At 44.8% G+C, this 15,478-nt stretch overlaps 1 protein-coding gene across 3 annotated transcripts in view; it reads left to right on the top strand.

Annotated features, from left to right (window-relative positions):
* LOC146178706 (multidrug resistance-associated protein 1-like) overlaps window positions 1-15,478 on the top strand; it is a 142,833-nt gene that overhangs the window by 111,969 nt on the left and 15,386 nt on the right. For all 3 annotated transcript variants that reach the window (XM_084578467.1, XM_084578468.1, XM_084578466.1), the window contains 5 exons: window positions 1,952-2,262; window positions 4,142-4,483; window positions 5,122-5,223; window positions 13,336-13,554; window positions 13,703-13,861. In XM_084578467.1, the coding sequence (XP_084434593.1) occupies window positions 1,952-2,262; window positions 4,142-4,483; window positions 5,122-5,223; window positions 13,336-13,554; window positions 13,703-13,861 (1,133 nt within the window). The remainder of the gene's footprint in view (window positions 1-1,951; window positions 2,263-4,141; window positions 4,484-5,121; window positions 5,224-13,335; window positions 13,555-13,702; window positions 13,862-15,478) is intronic.

Genomic DNA, 15,478 nt, shown 5'->3' with positions numbered 1-15,478 from the left:
CAAGTACTCGCCCCGCTGCTGCCGTCCATTCAAATAGCTGCCGAAAGTGGCTGGTGCGTTCTCGCTACCTCTTGCAGCATCACTGTCGCGCCACTCGTTTTATTTCAGGTAATTCTTCGTACTTGTCCGCAAGATGACACAACTGGAGGTTGATCGGCTATCAAATCTAGAAAGATTAAATGCGCTCAGATTGAATTATGTTTGGTTTAGTTCGTGGGGTTTTACGTCCAAAAGCTATTCAGGCAATGAAACGCCGTAGTGAGGTTTCCGGAAATTTCGACCACCTGGAGCTCTTTAACGTGCGCTGGCATCGCGAACGGGCGGCTAGCTCTTGGCCTTCATCGAAAAGTGGCCGCCGAGGCCGGGATTCGATCCCGCATCCTTGGGCACAGTAGTCGACCACCCGAAGTACTGCTTCATCGCTTCGGTGTCAGATTGTGTTAGATGGTTTAATTATAATCTGAAATGCCCTTAGAAACTACGAAGACTAAAAGTAAACAATCACCCCGCTGAGAAAAGCGACGGTCAGTAGCGATATAATGAGTACCTGAAATTGCTAGTAAGCAATTGCTAAATTATATTCTTCCCGGTTATCAATTTGCGTTTCAAGTTATTGTTTCCAATTACGTTATTCGCTGCACATTATTGTTGTTCATTATGTCTTTGTATGTTGTTTATTATATTGCCTTTATTTTTTATGCACCGTCCGCCATGCGAATATAAACGTAAAGTTATCCTTTAGTAATCAGACATCCAGCTGCTGTTTCTTGATCAGTTACTAACGTCTGCGTAGATCTCTAGAGTGTGTTTTTAAAAGGTCTATTTTTACTGAATTGTGCACCAGAAATAATAAGCTTTCTGGGAAAGGGCGCTCCGCTCCTGGCTAAAAATATTGAGTGCGGGCAAATAAACACGGTGTTCCGAATGGCCTTCTTGCGCCCTCAAAAGAGCAGAACAACGTCAGTGTGCTAGGAAAAAAACATCTTGTGCGTATATTTTTTTATTGTCAGCTAATATGCTAATGACTACCACAATTATCATATTGACTGCATGCAGTGTTTTGGATCCGGTATTCAGCAACGTGAAGGTGCAAAGTTATTTGCAATTATTATACTAATACAATACATGTTATCCAACGAAAGGGCCTTTCATCTGATTCTTTTTGCCAAGTGGAAAGGAAGCTGAAACGCTGTTAAAAAACTACAGATGAGGAGACACATCTGTTTGAACAGTTGAAATTTCTTTACCTATCTTTCGATTTGTTAGCGTTTTTCAAATACGCGAATTGGCAGTAATGAGACCTCCTTTATTAACTACTTTTTGCAGCACTTTATTACGGTAAAATAAATACCTAAGACATAATGCCAAAACGAGATCACTTCGGCGCATACCGTCCTGGCACATCCCTGCTGTCATGACTATTTATCGACAATAAAGAACTGCACGTCAGTCACATTTTTTGAACGAAACACATTTGCATTCATCCCACTCACTTACAGCCAAAGACTGAAATGCACAATGTCTTGCATAAATTGAGCCTTTCATTTTTTTTTTTATTTTTAATGCAGGCTTCTTTTTATTCCGCGCGTTCCTACATCATTTTATACCAATTACATTAACTATGTGAGAAACCAAGTCAGCCAGAGCTTCATGTTCGCAATAGCTTTGCATATTTCACCGTCTTATTGTCTCCAACTTTTTAACCATTTCTTCTAAATTGACCTTCTCTGAAGTGCCTTAAAATGCGGCGAACAGTTATCAGCTAGCAGTTTTGTTGGTAGTTTGCCGCTCTGCTAGAATTCATATGAAACATCTTAACGTAAACTTACAATTCACCTCAATCTTGTCTTTGACTTATATTTCGTGTGATCGTTAACAAGTGCTTTGCGGCGGAACTGATTCATGTGTCGGTGCCACTCTAGCTGACTTTGTTAAGCGTTCCATTTCGCAGTGGTCGCCCGCATGGTGGGAAACATCTTGCTCTCCTTCGCCATCGACCGAATGTCACGTGTGCTGCACCATAGCATGCTTGAGCACGTACTGTTGAGCCCGGTGTCCTTCTTCGACGCAACTCCACGGGGCAGGATCCTGAATCGGTTCACCGCGGACCTGAACGACGTAGACAGCCGCATGGCGAGTCTCAGCCGCCAGACGATCCAAAACACCCTGATTGCACTGGCTCGGCTCGCTGTCATCGGAACCGAGAGCATCGCCGCCATAGCCGTGGGCATTGTCGTGCTCATCGTTTTCATTATCGGTCTGGTGAGTTATGGCACTCTTCACCATGGAGTCCAATGAAAAATTCGCAAAATCAGAGCTAAATATCGGTTCTTGGCCAATACTTTGTAACTACCAGTTTCCCAAAACACTTTAGAACACGCAATTAAGGATTCAAGCGACCAAACGACGTTTACAGGTATAACTTTTGATGGAGCGAGCAATTTATTTGTTCTGACCACGTGACCGATTCCAAAATTAGGATATGTATTTGCCAAATACTTTTTTATTTAATTCATTATTATGTTTTAAATAGAAATGAAAATTTGATCGCTCATTGACTGATTATATATAACCTGACTGTCGGATAGGGTTAGTTAGGCAGGCTCGCTTCGTAATTTTTAAACCACTGCTTGGCAACTTTAATTAAATTGAAAGTAACGTTGTTGAGTTTTATCTCGTCGTCCCATTTATTGTGCGTATTCAAGCGCTCGTAGGTCGCAATCTAGTATTAGACATTTTTGTCATCGGTGCCACTGTAGATGGGGAGATGACGGCGTATGAGCCCAGCTCACATGACGGAAGGCACCGTAGCCGCTCGCATTTGATCATAGGTCGTCACCGTCCTTGTCGCTGGCAACTTGTGGGTGCGAAGTTCCAGGCTGCTGCTCTCGCGGGTTCACGTTTCCCGCAAACGCCACCAATCGTAAGAGGTGGATTTATTTAGAGAGTGTGAAGTTACGAGCATTCAGGGCACTGTATGGCGCCCTGTGTCAAAACACGAGGCTTTGTTGATACCCGTATCCCCGTTTCCGTTATTTTTGCCTGTCTTTGCAGTAAACTGCGTAAAATGACCACTCCGCTGTATTCTGTTTCTCTACGTGCTGCGACAGCGCACCCAGTCCCACCGTTAGCTGTGTGTACAGGTGCTGCTTACATTCAGGACGTACTGTACACATTTCAATTTGTTTTTTTGTCGTCATGAACCTATGACGTCATTCTGGGTAGGGACTTCCTGGTTAGCACAATGCTGTTATCGACCGCGCACGCGCCGAGGTTGAATATTCTACTTTGCCTGACATAGACGTGGTACCGTGGCCCCTATCTGTGGAAAACTATGCATCATTGAATATACCGACGTGCCTCCGGATTCTTCTATCATCGTCACACTGTCACTGTGAACCAGAGGTCTAAAGGCTGAGGTTGTTGGTGGCTGCAGGTGGGGTTAGCCATGCAGGTTGTGCCTGTAATTGCTGCGCGGTAATACCATTTAAATATTAATTACTGTCCCTAAGTCAGGCACATACACTCAATTGCATAGTCATCATCTAGAGTCCTGATCCGAGTCCTGCAGGAAAACTAAAAGATGGAGGGTAAGCTCCTTTTTACAAGACCGGTATCCGCACGCGTAGACAATGTCCTGATGTCCCGTGGAATATGGACTATATGACTCCTATGAGGGACTCCTGTTTCGCGAACAGCACAATTCTTTCAGCACAGTGCCCTGAACAGCGAATAATGTAATGTCTCAAAGTCCATATATTTGAGATGCAATTCAATCTCGTTAATTTTGCCTTTAAGGAACCGACAAAAATGTCCGAATGAAATTAAAGCTCGTATTATCGAATGGGTTTGAAAACAAAAACTGCCGCGAACCGTTTGCGTCACTGCAATTTTTTCTCATGAACACCTGTACGACAGTTGTATGCCTTTCAGAAGAAATACAAGGGCGAAAGATATTAATTTCCCGGTTTCTTCAAGTACTTTGCTTTGCGCCCACTGTCGGGAAGGTCCTCCTCGCAAACCTGAAGGTCTATGTTAAAAAAAAAAAACAACCCCGTAGAGTTTTGAAGATGGTTCACTGCCCATTCCACGTGGCCACGTTAGCCTAAAGGTGCACGTTTTCTCGAATTCTTTCATGGAGGCCGTGCTGACGAGTGCTGTCAACGCGACACGCTTCGTGAAGAGCGCACACTTCTCGCGGATGCTTCAGCACGTCACAGAGAGCATCGACTCCCTGACCATCGTGCGGGTGTTCGGCATGACGGAGCGCTTCTACAGGCGCTTCTGCCGCCTGGCTGACCAGAACCTGCGTGTGTCGCTCGCCTCCGTGACGTGCAGCCGACTGACGAGGACGTTCGTCGTGGGCTGCAGCCAGACCATCGTGCTGGCCACGCTCATCTTCACCGTGGTTGTCGGCGCCGGCGAACCGGGAGATGTGTCTCACTCGAGCAGCGTCGGTCTAGCACTCAGCTCGTCGCTGTCGGTGAGTACCTCCACGTTCACAGGGGAGAGTTCGTCGAGCGCCAACAGATCCGGACTTTGTTTCTGTCTTGGTTGAGGTGCTCATTTCTGTTTTCTTAAAGTTAGCATTAATAATTTGCCTCACAAAATACACCACTTTTTTTTTCAGGGCAGTTTGGCAGGTTGCGGTTACGAATATGAAATGTTTCAGTGCATTCTTGTGCACTGCTGCGGAATGATATGCAATCATGCCGCAAACGCTATATATTTGTGAAAAGGTTTTGCAGCCTCTTTTCAATGCTCTTCGCGCGTTGGCGTTGGTAACAGCGCTGAAAGTATTAAAGAGTGTCAAAACTTTACAAGGTGCCCTGAGCTCCTATTAGACCGAAAACAGGGCTAAAATAACTTATGTCACGAACAAGAAAGATTTTAATAGAAATAATTAAGAAGAAATTAATCGATTCGCAACGCAGAAAAGGCCAGTGCGGTTTGCAAGGAGGTAACAGTGTGTTGGAAGAGACAAGCCTGCAACATAACTATCTGGCCACTGAAGTGTGAGCATAAACTAACATCATAGGGCGCCAAAAATCGTCCGATAGTAAAATGTATTCGCATTTCCTATCCCAGGTGCACGTCTTGCGTTTTTGATCTCTTCACCAGATTCCAATGACCATGACTATGCTCTGCATCACCTTCCTGGCACTGACGCAAACCATGGTATCCTTGGAGCGGGATATAGAGTACACAGAACTACCGAAAGAGGTAAGCATGACCATAAACTCTACTACGAATATTGCATGATGATATACAATGTATTTTCTGCTTCAAGTTGAGGCTGCTAAATCACGGAACCATTGTACAGCACAGTGACCATCCATTTAACTAATGGTTATCCACGTCAATAATTCGTGCCTTTGCACGCAATAGCCTACATTTTTTTCTGTGTGGTATACATTATATCCTAAAAATGACACATTTGGCATCCTGTCTTCATCTGAGCATTGCCTTGTGAGCCGGTTTACGAAATAAACCTGTATATCATTCTATTTTATGGGGCACATTTTTTGCCTATAGGCTGAAGGAAAACTTGTTTAGTTTTGTTTGGTTTCGATTGTTAAAATTAATGTCCCAAGACGATATCGGCTATGAGTTCGAGAAGCTCCGCAAGTTCCCATCATCTGAGGTTTTCTACGTACTCTAAAATTGCGGAGTAGGCGGGCACCTTACAATTAATTTCCTTCAAAACACGGCCTCCGAGGCCAGGATCATATGCGCATCTTTAGAATCAGTGGTCGAGCGTTCTACAAATACTGAGCCATCACAGTGTTCGTAAAAGTCAGCATGCAGTGGTGAACATTATGATGCGATATATAAAGTTTTTAGGTTTACGTTCTGTGTGCAAGGTAGAACATGCACATGAGCTAGATGTAATGATGGCGTGCGAGTTTTAATCAATAGTAACCTAATATAATCACTATTTCAGGGTTTTATTTAATGTCAGTGCAAATCATTTGAAGAACTGCTTTTGCACACGGCTAAAGTACCGATGATAATATGTGTTTTTACTATAAAACGTGGCAATACTTTTGAAGGTGGCATTCCACATAACGCAAAACATGTCAGTTTTTCCTACAAAGGCCTATTCCTCGGTCACTACTTGTCGCCGAAACATGTCTAGGAACCTATCAATCAAAGTCTCGCCTGATATTCTGCCATTTCCGACTCTCTGAGAAGCTCACTTCAGCACTGGTGTATTTTTGTCACTTGGACGACGTGCACAGCCTATCTAAATATTTTCAATTGAAATGATGTCACCACAGCGGCTTGGCTCTGCCTTAAGGTCCACTCTTTCCTCTTGCCAGTTGTTTACAAACGTAAAAAGGTGCCTCTGGTCATCGTTCTTTTTCAACAAATATCCGAAGCGACAGTCGTGCGTGCCTATGGAATCATCATGTTTCCAACGATTCTCTGATAAACCTGTTTCCTAAACTGTCATTTGATCTCACTTAAAGAGATGCGCACATGTACGGAGAATCATTCCCTTCAAGTTATGTTCCCGTCTCTATGATTTAAAGTGGAACGCTCATGACAAAATCTGTATAGAAAGTGCTTTTTGGAGTTCCAGCGGCCCACGAACTTCAATTAGTCTGACGAAGTCCCAATTTTTCATAGGGCGCTTATAAATGCAAAGTGTTCATCGGTCAACGCATTATTTTAAATATCCAATAACTTTCACAGATGTCTGAATATTGAGTTGAGCGTGTTATTGTTTGAATGAAAAAAAAAAAAAGAAGTGAAAGAAAAAAAACTTTACACACAAATAAAATGCGTAAAAGTACAGCGGTTATATTGACAATTAACACTGGATTTAAAATTACACTCTTTGTTCGCACACGCACGTCACACAGTTTTCTAACGTCCGCTCTCCGTGCTCACTCTTCGCACATTTTCTCAACGTCCGCTCTCAATCACGACGCACCGCGCACTCTGTTCTCACGCGCTTTGCACTCCTGGCGTTCCCCAGATCGCACCCTCTCACCGCATGCGATGCGAGCAAGGTACGAGGTTGCATGGACGTGCGGGAAAGCGGTGATCGGGTCAACGCACCACTCAGGGCCCAAAGGGCGACCAGCCGCCGCCCAGGGGAAGGAATTGCGCAGTAGTAAAAAAGAGGGTCACTAACAAATGGTTATCTGTGCAGATGACTTTTTAAATTTCATGGAACCACTATGGGGCATGATACCGGCTAATTTGCTTCGGGAAAGTCGGTAACAAACATTAGAAGCTTTTGTCGGATCTTGCGAGTAATTTGCATCTTTATAACTTAGTTGGCAAACTTGGCGTGCCCTAGTAAAGATCAAAAAAGAAAACCATGTCCGAATCTGTTTCACTCCAGAACTCTAAAGCCGCTGACTGCTTTACTTTCGAATGGACTGAAAGATCACGTGGTGTAATACCAGACACGAGGAAATAACAGTCCTGATGACATTAGGTTTTCATTTAAATCCGCCGATTGCTTCTAAACATAGGCTGTAATATGTGCATCCGCCACACCAGTCAACTGAAAATGACAGGAAGTTACAACACATTTGTCAAGACTGAAATATTGGAGAAGCAAGCTCTCATGAAAGGACAAAAGTGAAACAAATATTGTTATAGAGCTAAGCTTGTTGGCTCAGCGCATCAATAAGCCTGATCTGATAGAGAGCCCCGCACACTGTTCCGCTGCAATAGCGACGGCAGAGCGATGGCTCAATGTTGACACTCGCTGGCCGTACGCGCTGAGCGCCGGTGCGGTTTCGTGGGCTACACTGAGGAGTATCGCCGTACCAATGGATTGGCAATATGCCGTTTCTATTTTTCCCGTTATGGCAACGATCTAACACAAGGAAACTTTCGAGAGACACCAAGAATTATCACTAGGCGTAGCTTCGACGGAGCGACGCTGCTGTGTGGCTGCTGCCATAAACCTCCCACGTCTGCCTCACAAGTAAACGAGGCACACAAAATCTGTCTGTCGTCGTTCGACGCTTGATAAATCAGGCAGTCTAGCTGTGTAGCGATATTGTCGAGCCCACACTCCGAATGGCGCTTTGCCGATGCCGTCTCATTGGGAGCAACCAAGGTTCCACTGATTAGAAGTATTCGTACCATCGCACAATTCTTCAGGATCCAGGCCCCCTGCTGAAACTTAAGTTGAGACCCTTCATGGATCACTGCCTTGTCGTGGCGGAGGGGCTTGCGAAACTCGATGAAGTCGTGAGCTCTGCTGTGTAGGGCCACCCAAGATAGACAGGTCACGGCAGAGAGTTCTGACAAAATGTGATTCACTGGAGAAGGTAATGGCAACCCACTCCAGTATTTCCTGCCAAGAAAACCCTATGGCCAGTCACAATACCATTATCGATATGGCGCCGGAAAATGAGCCCCCCAGGTTGGAAGGCGTCCCACATGTTACTGGGGATGAACAAAGGGCGGTTCCTAGTAGCTCCAGGACGAATGAAGCGGCTGGGCTAAAGCCAAAAGGACGCTCAGTTGTGGATGTGTCGGGAAGCGACCGGAAAGTCCGATGTTGCAAGGAGATATATCACATAGCAACATGGAATGTAAGATCTATGACGCAAGGTAAACTGGATATCGTCAAGCGAGAAATGGACAGATTGAACATTGATATCTTGGGTATCAGCGAGCTCAAGTGGACCGGAATGGGAGAATTTAACTCCGGCGACCATTATGTCTTTTATTGTGGGCACGAATCCAAGAGAAGGAATGGGGTCGCTCTCATAGTAAACAGAAGAATGGGCAAAGCAGTGCTAGGGTACAACCCCAAAAACGACCGAATGATTTCACTTCGGATCCAAGGTCACCCTTTCAACATAACAGTTATCCAAGTCTATGCACCGACCACTGCTGCTGAAGAAGCTGACATTGAGAGATTTTATGCGGACCTACAATGCCTTTTAGACCGCACCCCATCATCAGACGTCGTTTTTCTCATAGGAGACTGGAATGCTAAGGTCGGGAGTGAAGAAATATCCGGAATTACAGGCAAGTTCGGTCTTGGTGAGCCAAATGAAGCTGGGCAGAGGCTAGTAGAGTTCTGTCAAGAAAACAACCTGACCATAGCGAATACTCATTTTCAACAGCACAAGAGGCGCCTGTACACATGGATTTCACCGGACGGTCTGTACAGGAATCAGATCGATTATATTATTTGCCGGCAGAGATGGAGAAGCGCTATACAAGCAGTAAAAACAAGGCCTGGGGCCGATTGTGGCACCGATCATCAGCTTCTTGTTGCCAAAATTAAGCTTCGATTGAGGAAAACGCAGAAAACTAGAAGGCCTTTCAGGTATGATCTGGATCAGATTCCATTAGAATATGCTGTGGAAGTGAGCAATCGATTTCAAGAATTAGATCTAGAAGACAAAGAGCCCGAAGAGATGTGGACTGATGTTCGTGATATAATACAAGAAGTTGCTACTAAGGTAGTTCCAAAGCAAAAGAAATGCAAAAAAGCAAACTGGTTATCTGAAGAGGCTTTGCAAATAGCTGAGGAAAGGAGGATGGCAAAAGGTATGGGGGAAAGAGAAAGATACAAGGTTCTCAATGCGGATTTTCAGAAAATAGCAAGGAGAGATAAGAATGCCTTCTTGAACATACAGTGTCAAGCAGTTGAGGACAACAGCCAATTAAGGAACACAAGAGCTCTGTATAAGACAATCAAAGATATCAAAGGAAGCTTCTGTGCTAAGCTGGGCGTGATAAAGGACAAACGAGGCAAGGACCTCACTGAAGCCTCAGAGATAAAGAAGAGGTGGCAGGAATACACAGAAGAACTGTACAAGAAGGACCCGGATGTGCAAACCCAACATAGGACGGTTGTGATTACTGATCTCGAGCCGGGCATCCTGAAGAGTGAAGTTGAATGGGCCTTAGCCAGCCTTGCTAAGAACAAAGCTAGCGGAATTGATGGTATTCCAGCTGAGTTGCTTCAAAACCTCAACCACGACGCTGTTAACACACTGCATACATTATGTCAAAAGATTTGGACAACCCTGCAGTGGCCACAGGATTGGAGGAGGTCAGTTTACATCCCCATTCCAAAGAAAGGCAGTGCCAAAGATTGTTCCAACTACCGCACGATCGCGCTTATTTCGCATGCTAGCAAGGTGATGTTAAAAATCCTGCAAGGTAGGCTGCAGCAGTATATGGATCGGGAGCTTCCGGACGTGCAAGCTGGGTTTCGCAAGGCCAGAGGAACTAGAGACCAAATTGCCAACCTTCGCTGGATCATGGAAAAAGCAAGAGAGTTCCAGAAACCCATTTACTTCTGCTTTATTGATTATGCGAAAGCGTTTGACTGCGTAGATCACAGCAGATTGTGGCAAGCTCTCCAAGAGATGGGAGTTCCAATTCACCTCATCTGTCTCCTCAGGAACCTTTATGAAGGGCAAGAGGCCACAGTCAGAACTGGGCATGGTCTTACTGATTGGTTTCCGATTGAGAAAGGGGTGAGGCAAGGCTGCATACTGTCGCCCTGCCTATTTAACCTATATGCAGAGTGCATCATGAGGAAGGCCGGTCTGGACGAGTCTTCAGCTGGAGTGAAGATCGCTGGAAAACGCATCAACAACCTTAGATATGCGGATGATACCACTTTAATGGCAGAAAGTGAATTTGATCTCAAGAGACTTCTGATGCGCGTACAAGAAGAGAGTGAGAAGTTTGGGCTTAAACTGAACATTAAAAAGACGAAGATCATGGCATCTTGCCCTATCAAGTCCTGGAGCATCAATGGACAAGAAGTGGAAGCTGTGACAGATTTTCTGTTCTTGGGCGCCAAGATTACCTCGGAAGGAGACTGCAGCCATGAAATTAGGAGACGCCTGCTTCTGGGAAAGAGAGCAATGGTTAGCCTTGACCGCCTAGTAAAGAGCAGAGACATTAGTCTGCCAACCAAGATCCGTATAACCCGTGCTATGGTCTTTCCAGTTGTGATGTATGGATGCGAGAGTTGGACTGTGAAAAAGGCTGACCGCCGAAGAATTGACGCGTTTGAATTGTGGTGCTGGCGAAGACTCTTAAGAGTTCCTTGGACTGCCAGAAGATCAAATCAGTCGATATTGTCGACCATAAACCCTGACTGCTCATTGGAGGGTCAAATTCTAAAGTTAAAGCTCAGCTACTTTGGTCATCTGATGAGAAGAGAGGAGTCGCTGGAGAAAGATTTGATGTTGGGAAAGGTTGAGGGTCGCCGGAGAAGGGGTAGGCAGCGATCGCGATGGTTAGATGGCATTCTCGAGGCATTGCAGATGAAGCTATGTGATGTTAAGAAGATAGTGAGAGACCGGAAAGCGTGGCGTGACATGGTCCATAGGGTCACGAAGAGTCGGACACGACTGAACGCCTGAACTGAACTGAACTGAACCACATAAGCTCTCTGGGCGCATACTTCTTAGCGATCACCGGCCAGCACGAGGGCGTGGAACTTCGGTTTATAGCAAAAGAACAGTCTAAATCCAAGGCAGGTTCTCCACCTGTAGGTTACTGTCTGGGTAGAGAATCTGAATAACAATTTTAGACATACCAGATTTATCAAAAAGGAAATCCAGAGCTCATTTGTCGCAATATGAATGTTTATGCACCGTTGATGATATTGCTATTCGCGTGCCGTATTTGTTGCTTTCTTTCTTACATGTTGTGTCATCATTGTTTGAATCCCCTGCCGTCTATATTGCACTGTTTCTTTTTTCTCTATACTTGAGATTCTCTTGTCCTCTGTAAACGCTTCCTTTGCAATGGGTTTTGTATGCACTGCTTGTTGTGCTCGTTACATTTTGTAGTCAGTGATGGTTGTGATTCGCTGCTGCATTCTGTACGCTACGCGTGTAGTCGTTTCTTGGACCTAGCCAAGGCGCGCAAGCAGCTTTCATGTAGAAAGCACCTAGAAATATCTCGTTAAAATGGACATTTTGTTTCCGAATAACCTTCTTCATAACGGGTATTGTCCACCATAGCACATCGCGAAGAAATATTTTAGGAAAACACGCTGTGGTAGGTATCTTTTCTGTAAAGGGGCGCTGGGGGGGGGGGGGGGGGGGGGGGGGGGGGGGGGGGGGCAAGGAGATCAGTTATGATAAAATTGAGCAATTAACCTTCAAATCTATACAAGCTCATTGGTATCGACCATTATGATATAAATCATGTGGCGCAATTTGACGTGCCTACCGGTTTATGATAACCCACGGTCGTATAAAAAATAAATGAACTTTTATATAATTGCTTACGTACATGACATCAGCTCTCAGTCGGTTTAAAGCGACTGCATTTAGTTTTCGACATTGCACATTCTGCAGAGATAATCACCTTTCCGGCCATTCATGCAATACGGAAAATAACAAGGTGTAATGGTGCGTTAAGCGATTTCGGACTGCGAAGCATGAAACCACAAAAAACAACGATCATTACTAAGTGATTTACAATTTTAATTGTCTTCCTCAACAGGCCCTCCACTCAAAGCGCAGGAACTGAAATATCTAACTGGAACAGTTTAGAGTCTCATGTCATATCTGTCCATAGCAAACCGATGAAATAAACATGGGCACTAATGCGCTCTGCGCATTTCCCCCTTACCTTCCGTCCGGACAGAGAATTTTCAGATTAACAAGGCATCAATACATTCAAAAAGTTTAGTCCCCAGAAACACTGTCCGCAATTAGAGGCGCTCCTATCGGGAGGTGTATCAATGTGTAACGACTGTATAGCGAAATCGCCGAGTGCCGCGCATTAAAACTTAGGTAAATACCTTTGATCTAAAGTGTCCTCACTCTAAATAAAACATTGCTCTAAAGAAGTTGTTGGCAGCTCGCTTTTGCATTCTCAATTCTTCGAATACATCGCGCTGATTTCTGTTTTAAGCGCGTCTACTAAGGACGTGTACCGTTATGCACATCATTTTATGGAGTTAAACGTCTTAGGCTGTAATTAAGAGACGCCACAGTGGAGGGCTCCGGCAATTTTGACCACCTGGGGATCTTTGACTTGCTTTGAAATCAGCCGCCGCGGCCAGAATTCGATCCCGCATCTATGGGCACAGTGGCCGGGCGCCCTAACCACTTAGGAACCGTGGCCGCGTCGTTACGCTTTTTTTTGTCCCTCCACATGAAATATCGGGCTTGCACGCACGCAGTGTCATTACAACGTAAAAGAAGCACAAACTTTATGTGCACTGTGTTTATATCTCGAGATACGAATACCAGTTCCTTCGTCTGGATTTCCCTATTTGTTTCCATTTTTGTACAATGCCGTCAGTATCGGCGCTTTTTAAAAGGGCGCTGACAGTGCTAACTGCAAATGTCGCCTTTTTCGCAGGCTGAGGTCGAAACGATTGCCACCGATGAAGACGCTCCAGGCAGCTCGAGTTTTAAACCGGGAGGCGGAGACTCGGCGGGCACAGTACAGCTCATGCTAGGTTCCAAGTGGCCGACCGAGGGTCGCGTTGAGTTCCGGGACTTCTCGGCCTCTTACCGACCAACGGTGCTCGAAGACTCGTTGAAGCATGTCACCTTCACCGTGCAGTCGAAAGAGAAGGTGAGTCCGCGACGCGATCAAGGTTCTACAACAAGACACATGGTAGAAAAATAACGACGAGAATCGGACAAAATATGCTCGTACTATGCATCCCGCATCACCGATGTGGTGGCTTAGTCCTAAAAGCGGCCATCTCGTCCATCGCCAGGTTGGCATCGTTGGCCGCACCGGCGCTGGCAAGTCTTCTCTGGTGCTGGCACTGCTGCGAGTGCTCAAGAGCACCGGGGGATGCATTCTCATCGATGGAGTTAACATCGCTTCGGTCCCGCTCCCTCGACTACGCAGAGCCATCACCGTCATCCCTCAGGTATAATTCCTTCTCGTAGATAACGCATTAATAACTTCAAAATGAGAAAATAGTTAACAATAACGCTTGTAGCGGTTTATTTCATTCTTTCATAGATTGATGTTTGTTAATCGCAAAGATATCAGCAATGTTATGTCAAATTAATTTTTGCTCCGCCTATGCATTTCGTTTTTTTTATTCTTTCTATTATTTGCGAGTGATTCAGATTGATGCGCCCAAGTTTCTGTGTTTGTATTTTCAAGTGCTCTTCTTGAATGTTGTTTGAATGCGTTCCTAAAGCTTCCCGCTGATTGTCATAGCAAAAGCCTCTGCTAGGCACTATAGCCTAGAGCTTTCGCTCCGGCTTTTTGTAACGCAGAGCAACAAATATTGAAACAAGAAAACAAATAAAGAAATAAACAAGAGTGCATTGTTATTCAGACCATGTATACTAGCGCCTCTCAGGTTCCAGCGTCTTCTAGCAACTTCCCAGACGAGAAACTGAACTAAATGTGGCAGTGACTTCTGAACACTACCACGTTGACATATCAATTCAACCCGACCAATAGGAAGTCTTCAGAGGTCTATATACAGCGCAGAAAATTTGCGTTAACCGGCTGTCTATCTCCTCGACGGATAAGACGGTTGTTTATCTGTAACTGGTAATTTTCCACTTTATTCTCTAAATATCTGGTTGATTGTATATTTCTCGTTCCATATTTTTTAAAGTTTGTTCCCTGAACAACATTTTTGTTTTGCCTACTTCATTTTACTATTCCACAATCATGAAGTGAAATGTTGCTTTTACACTTTTTTTGTGTGAAAGCACTTCTAGCTTATCGCGATGGAGTTCTTTGATTTCGAGATTTCGCTGCCTTTCTGTTGCTATACCAGTAGCCAAGCGTAACGTTTCTACGGTAACAATCAAGAACAGCTTTGATATCCATCGTTATACTACGCCTTGATATGAGTGAATTGGTTACCATGAATGCCATGACCGTGACCGACTGCGTAATCAGTGTCTTAGAACCTTTCCTAATAGACATATAACTAAATGCTAACTGTGTTAAAACCACATTACAGCAGTACATTGTTGTTTGAACGTTGGCTCTTATTACGTATTACTAAGCTTAAATAGGTTTGATTAGGCTTCCTTAAGCTTAATAGACCCAACTAAGCATCATCATCATCATCAGCCTGACTGTACCCACTGCAGGGCGAAGGCCTCCCCCATATTTCTCCACTTAGCTCGGTTCTGTGCTACCACATCCACTTCACCCCTGCGAACTTCTTAACCTCATCAGCCCACCTACCTTTCTGCCGCCCCCTGCTAGGCTTTCCTTCCCTTGGAATCCAGTTTGTTACCCTAAGCGACCGTCGTTATCCTCTCTTCGCACTACATGTCCTGCCCATGCCCATTTCTTCTTCTTCATTTCCACTAGAATGTCGGTTACTTGAGTTACTTCTCTGACCAACACTGCACGCTTCCTATCTCTTAATGTTACCCCTACCATTTTTCGTTCCATAGCCCTCTGGGTTATCCTCAACTTAAGTAGAACTCTCTTGGTTAGCCTCCACGTTTCAGCCCCTTAGGTGAGTACAGGTAAGATGCAACTGTTATATACTTTCCTCTTGATC

This window comes from Amblyomma maculatum, chromosome 9 (genome assembly GCF_055883805.1).
Source record: "Amblyomma maculatum isolate TAMU_Amacu chromosome 9, ASM5588380v1, whole genome shotgun sequence".
In the NCBI taxonomy this organism is placed as follows: domain Eukaryota; kingdom Metazoa; phylum Arthropoda; class Arachnida; order Ixodida; family Ixodidae; genus Amblyomma; species Amblyomma maculatum.
This window is presented reverse-complemented; position numbering and strand designations above follow the sequence as displayed.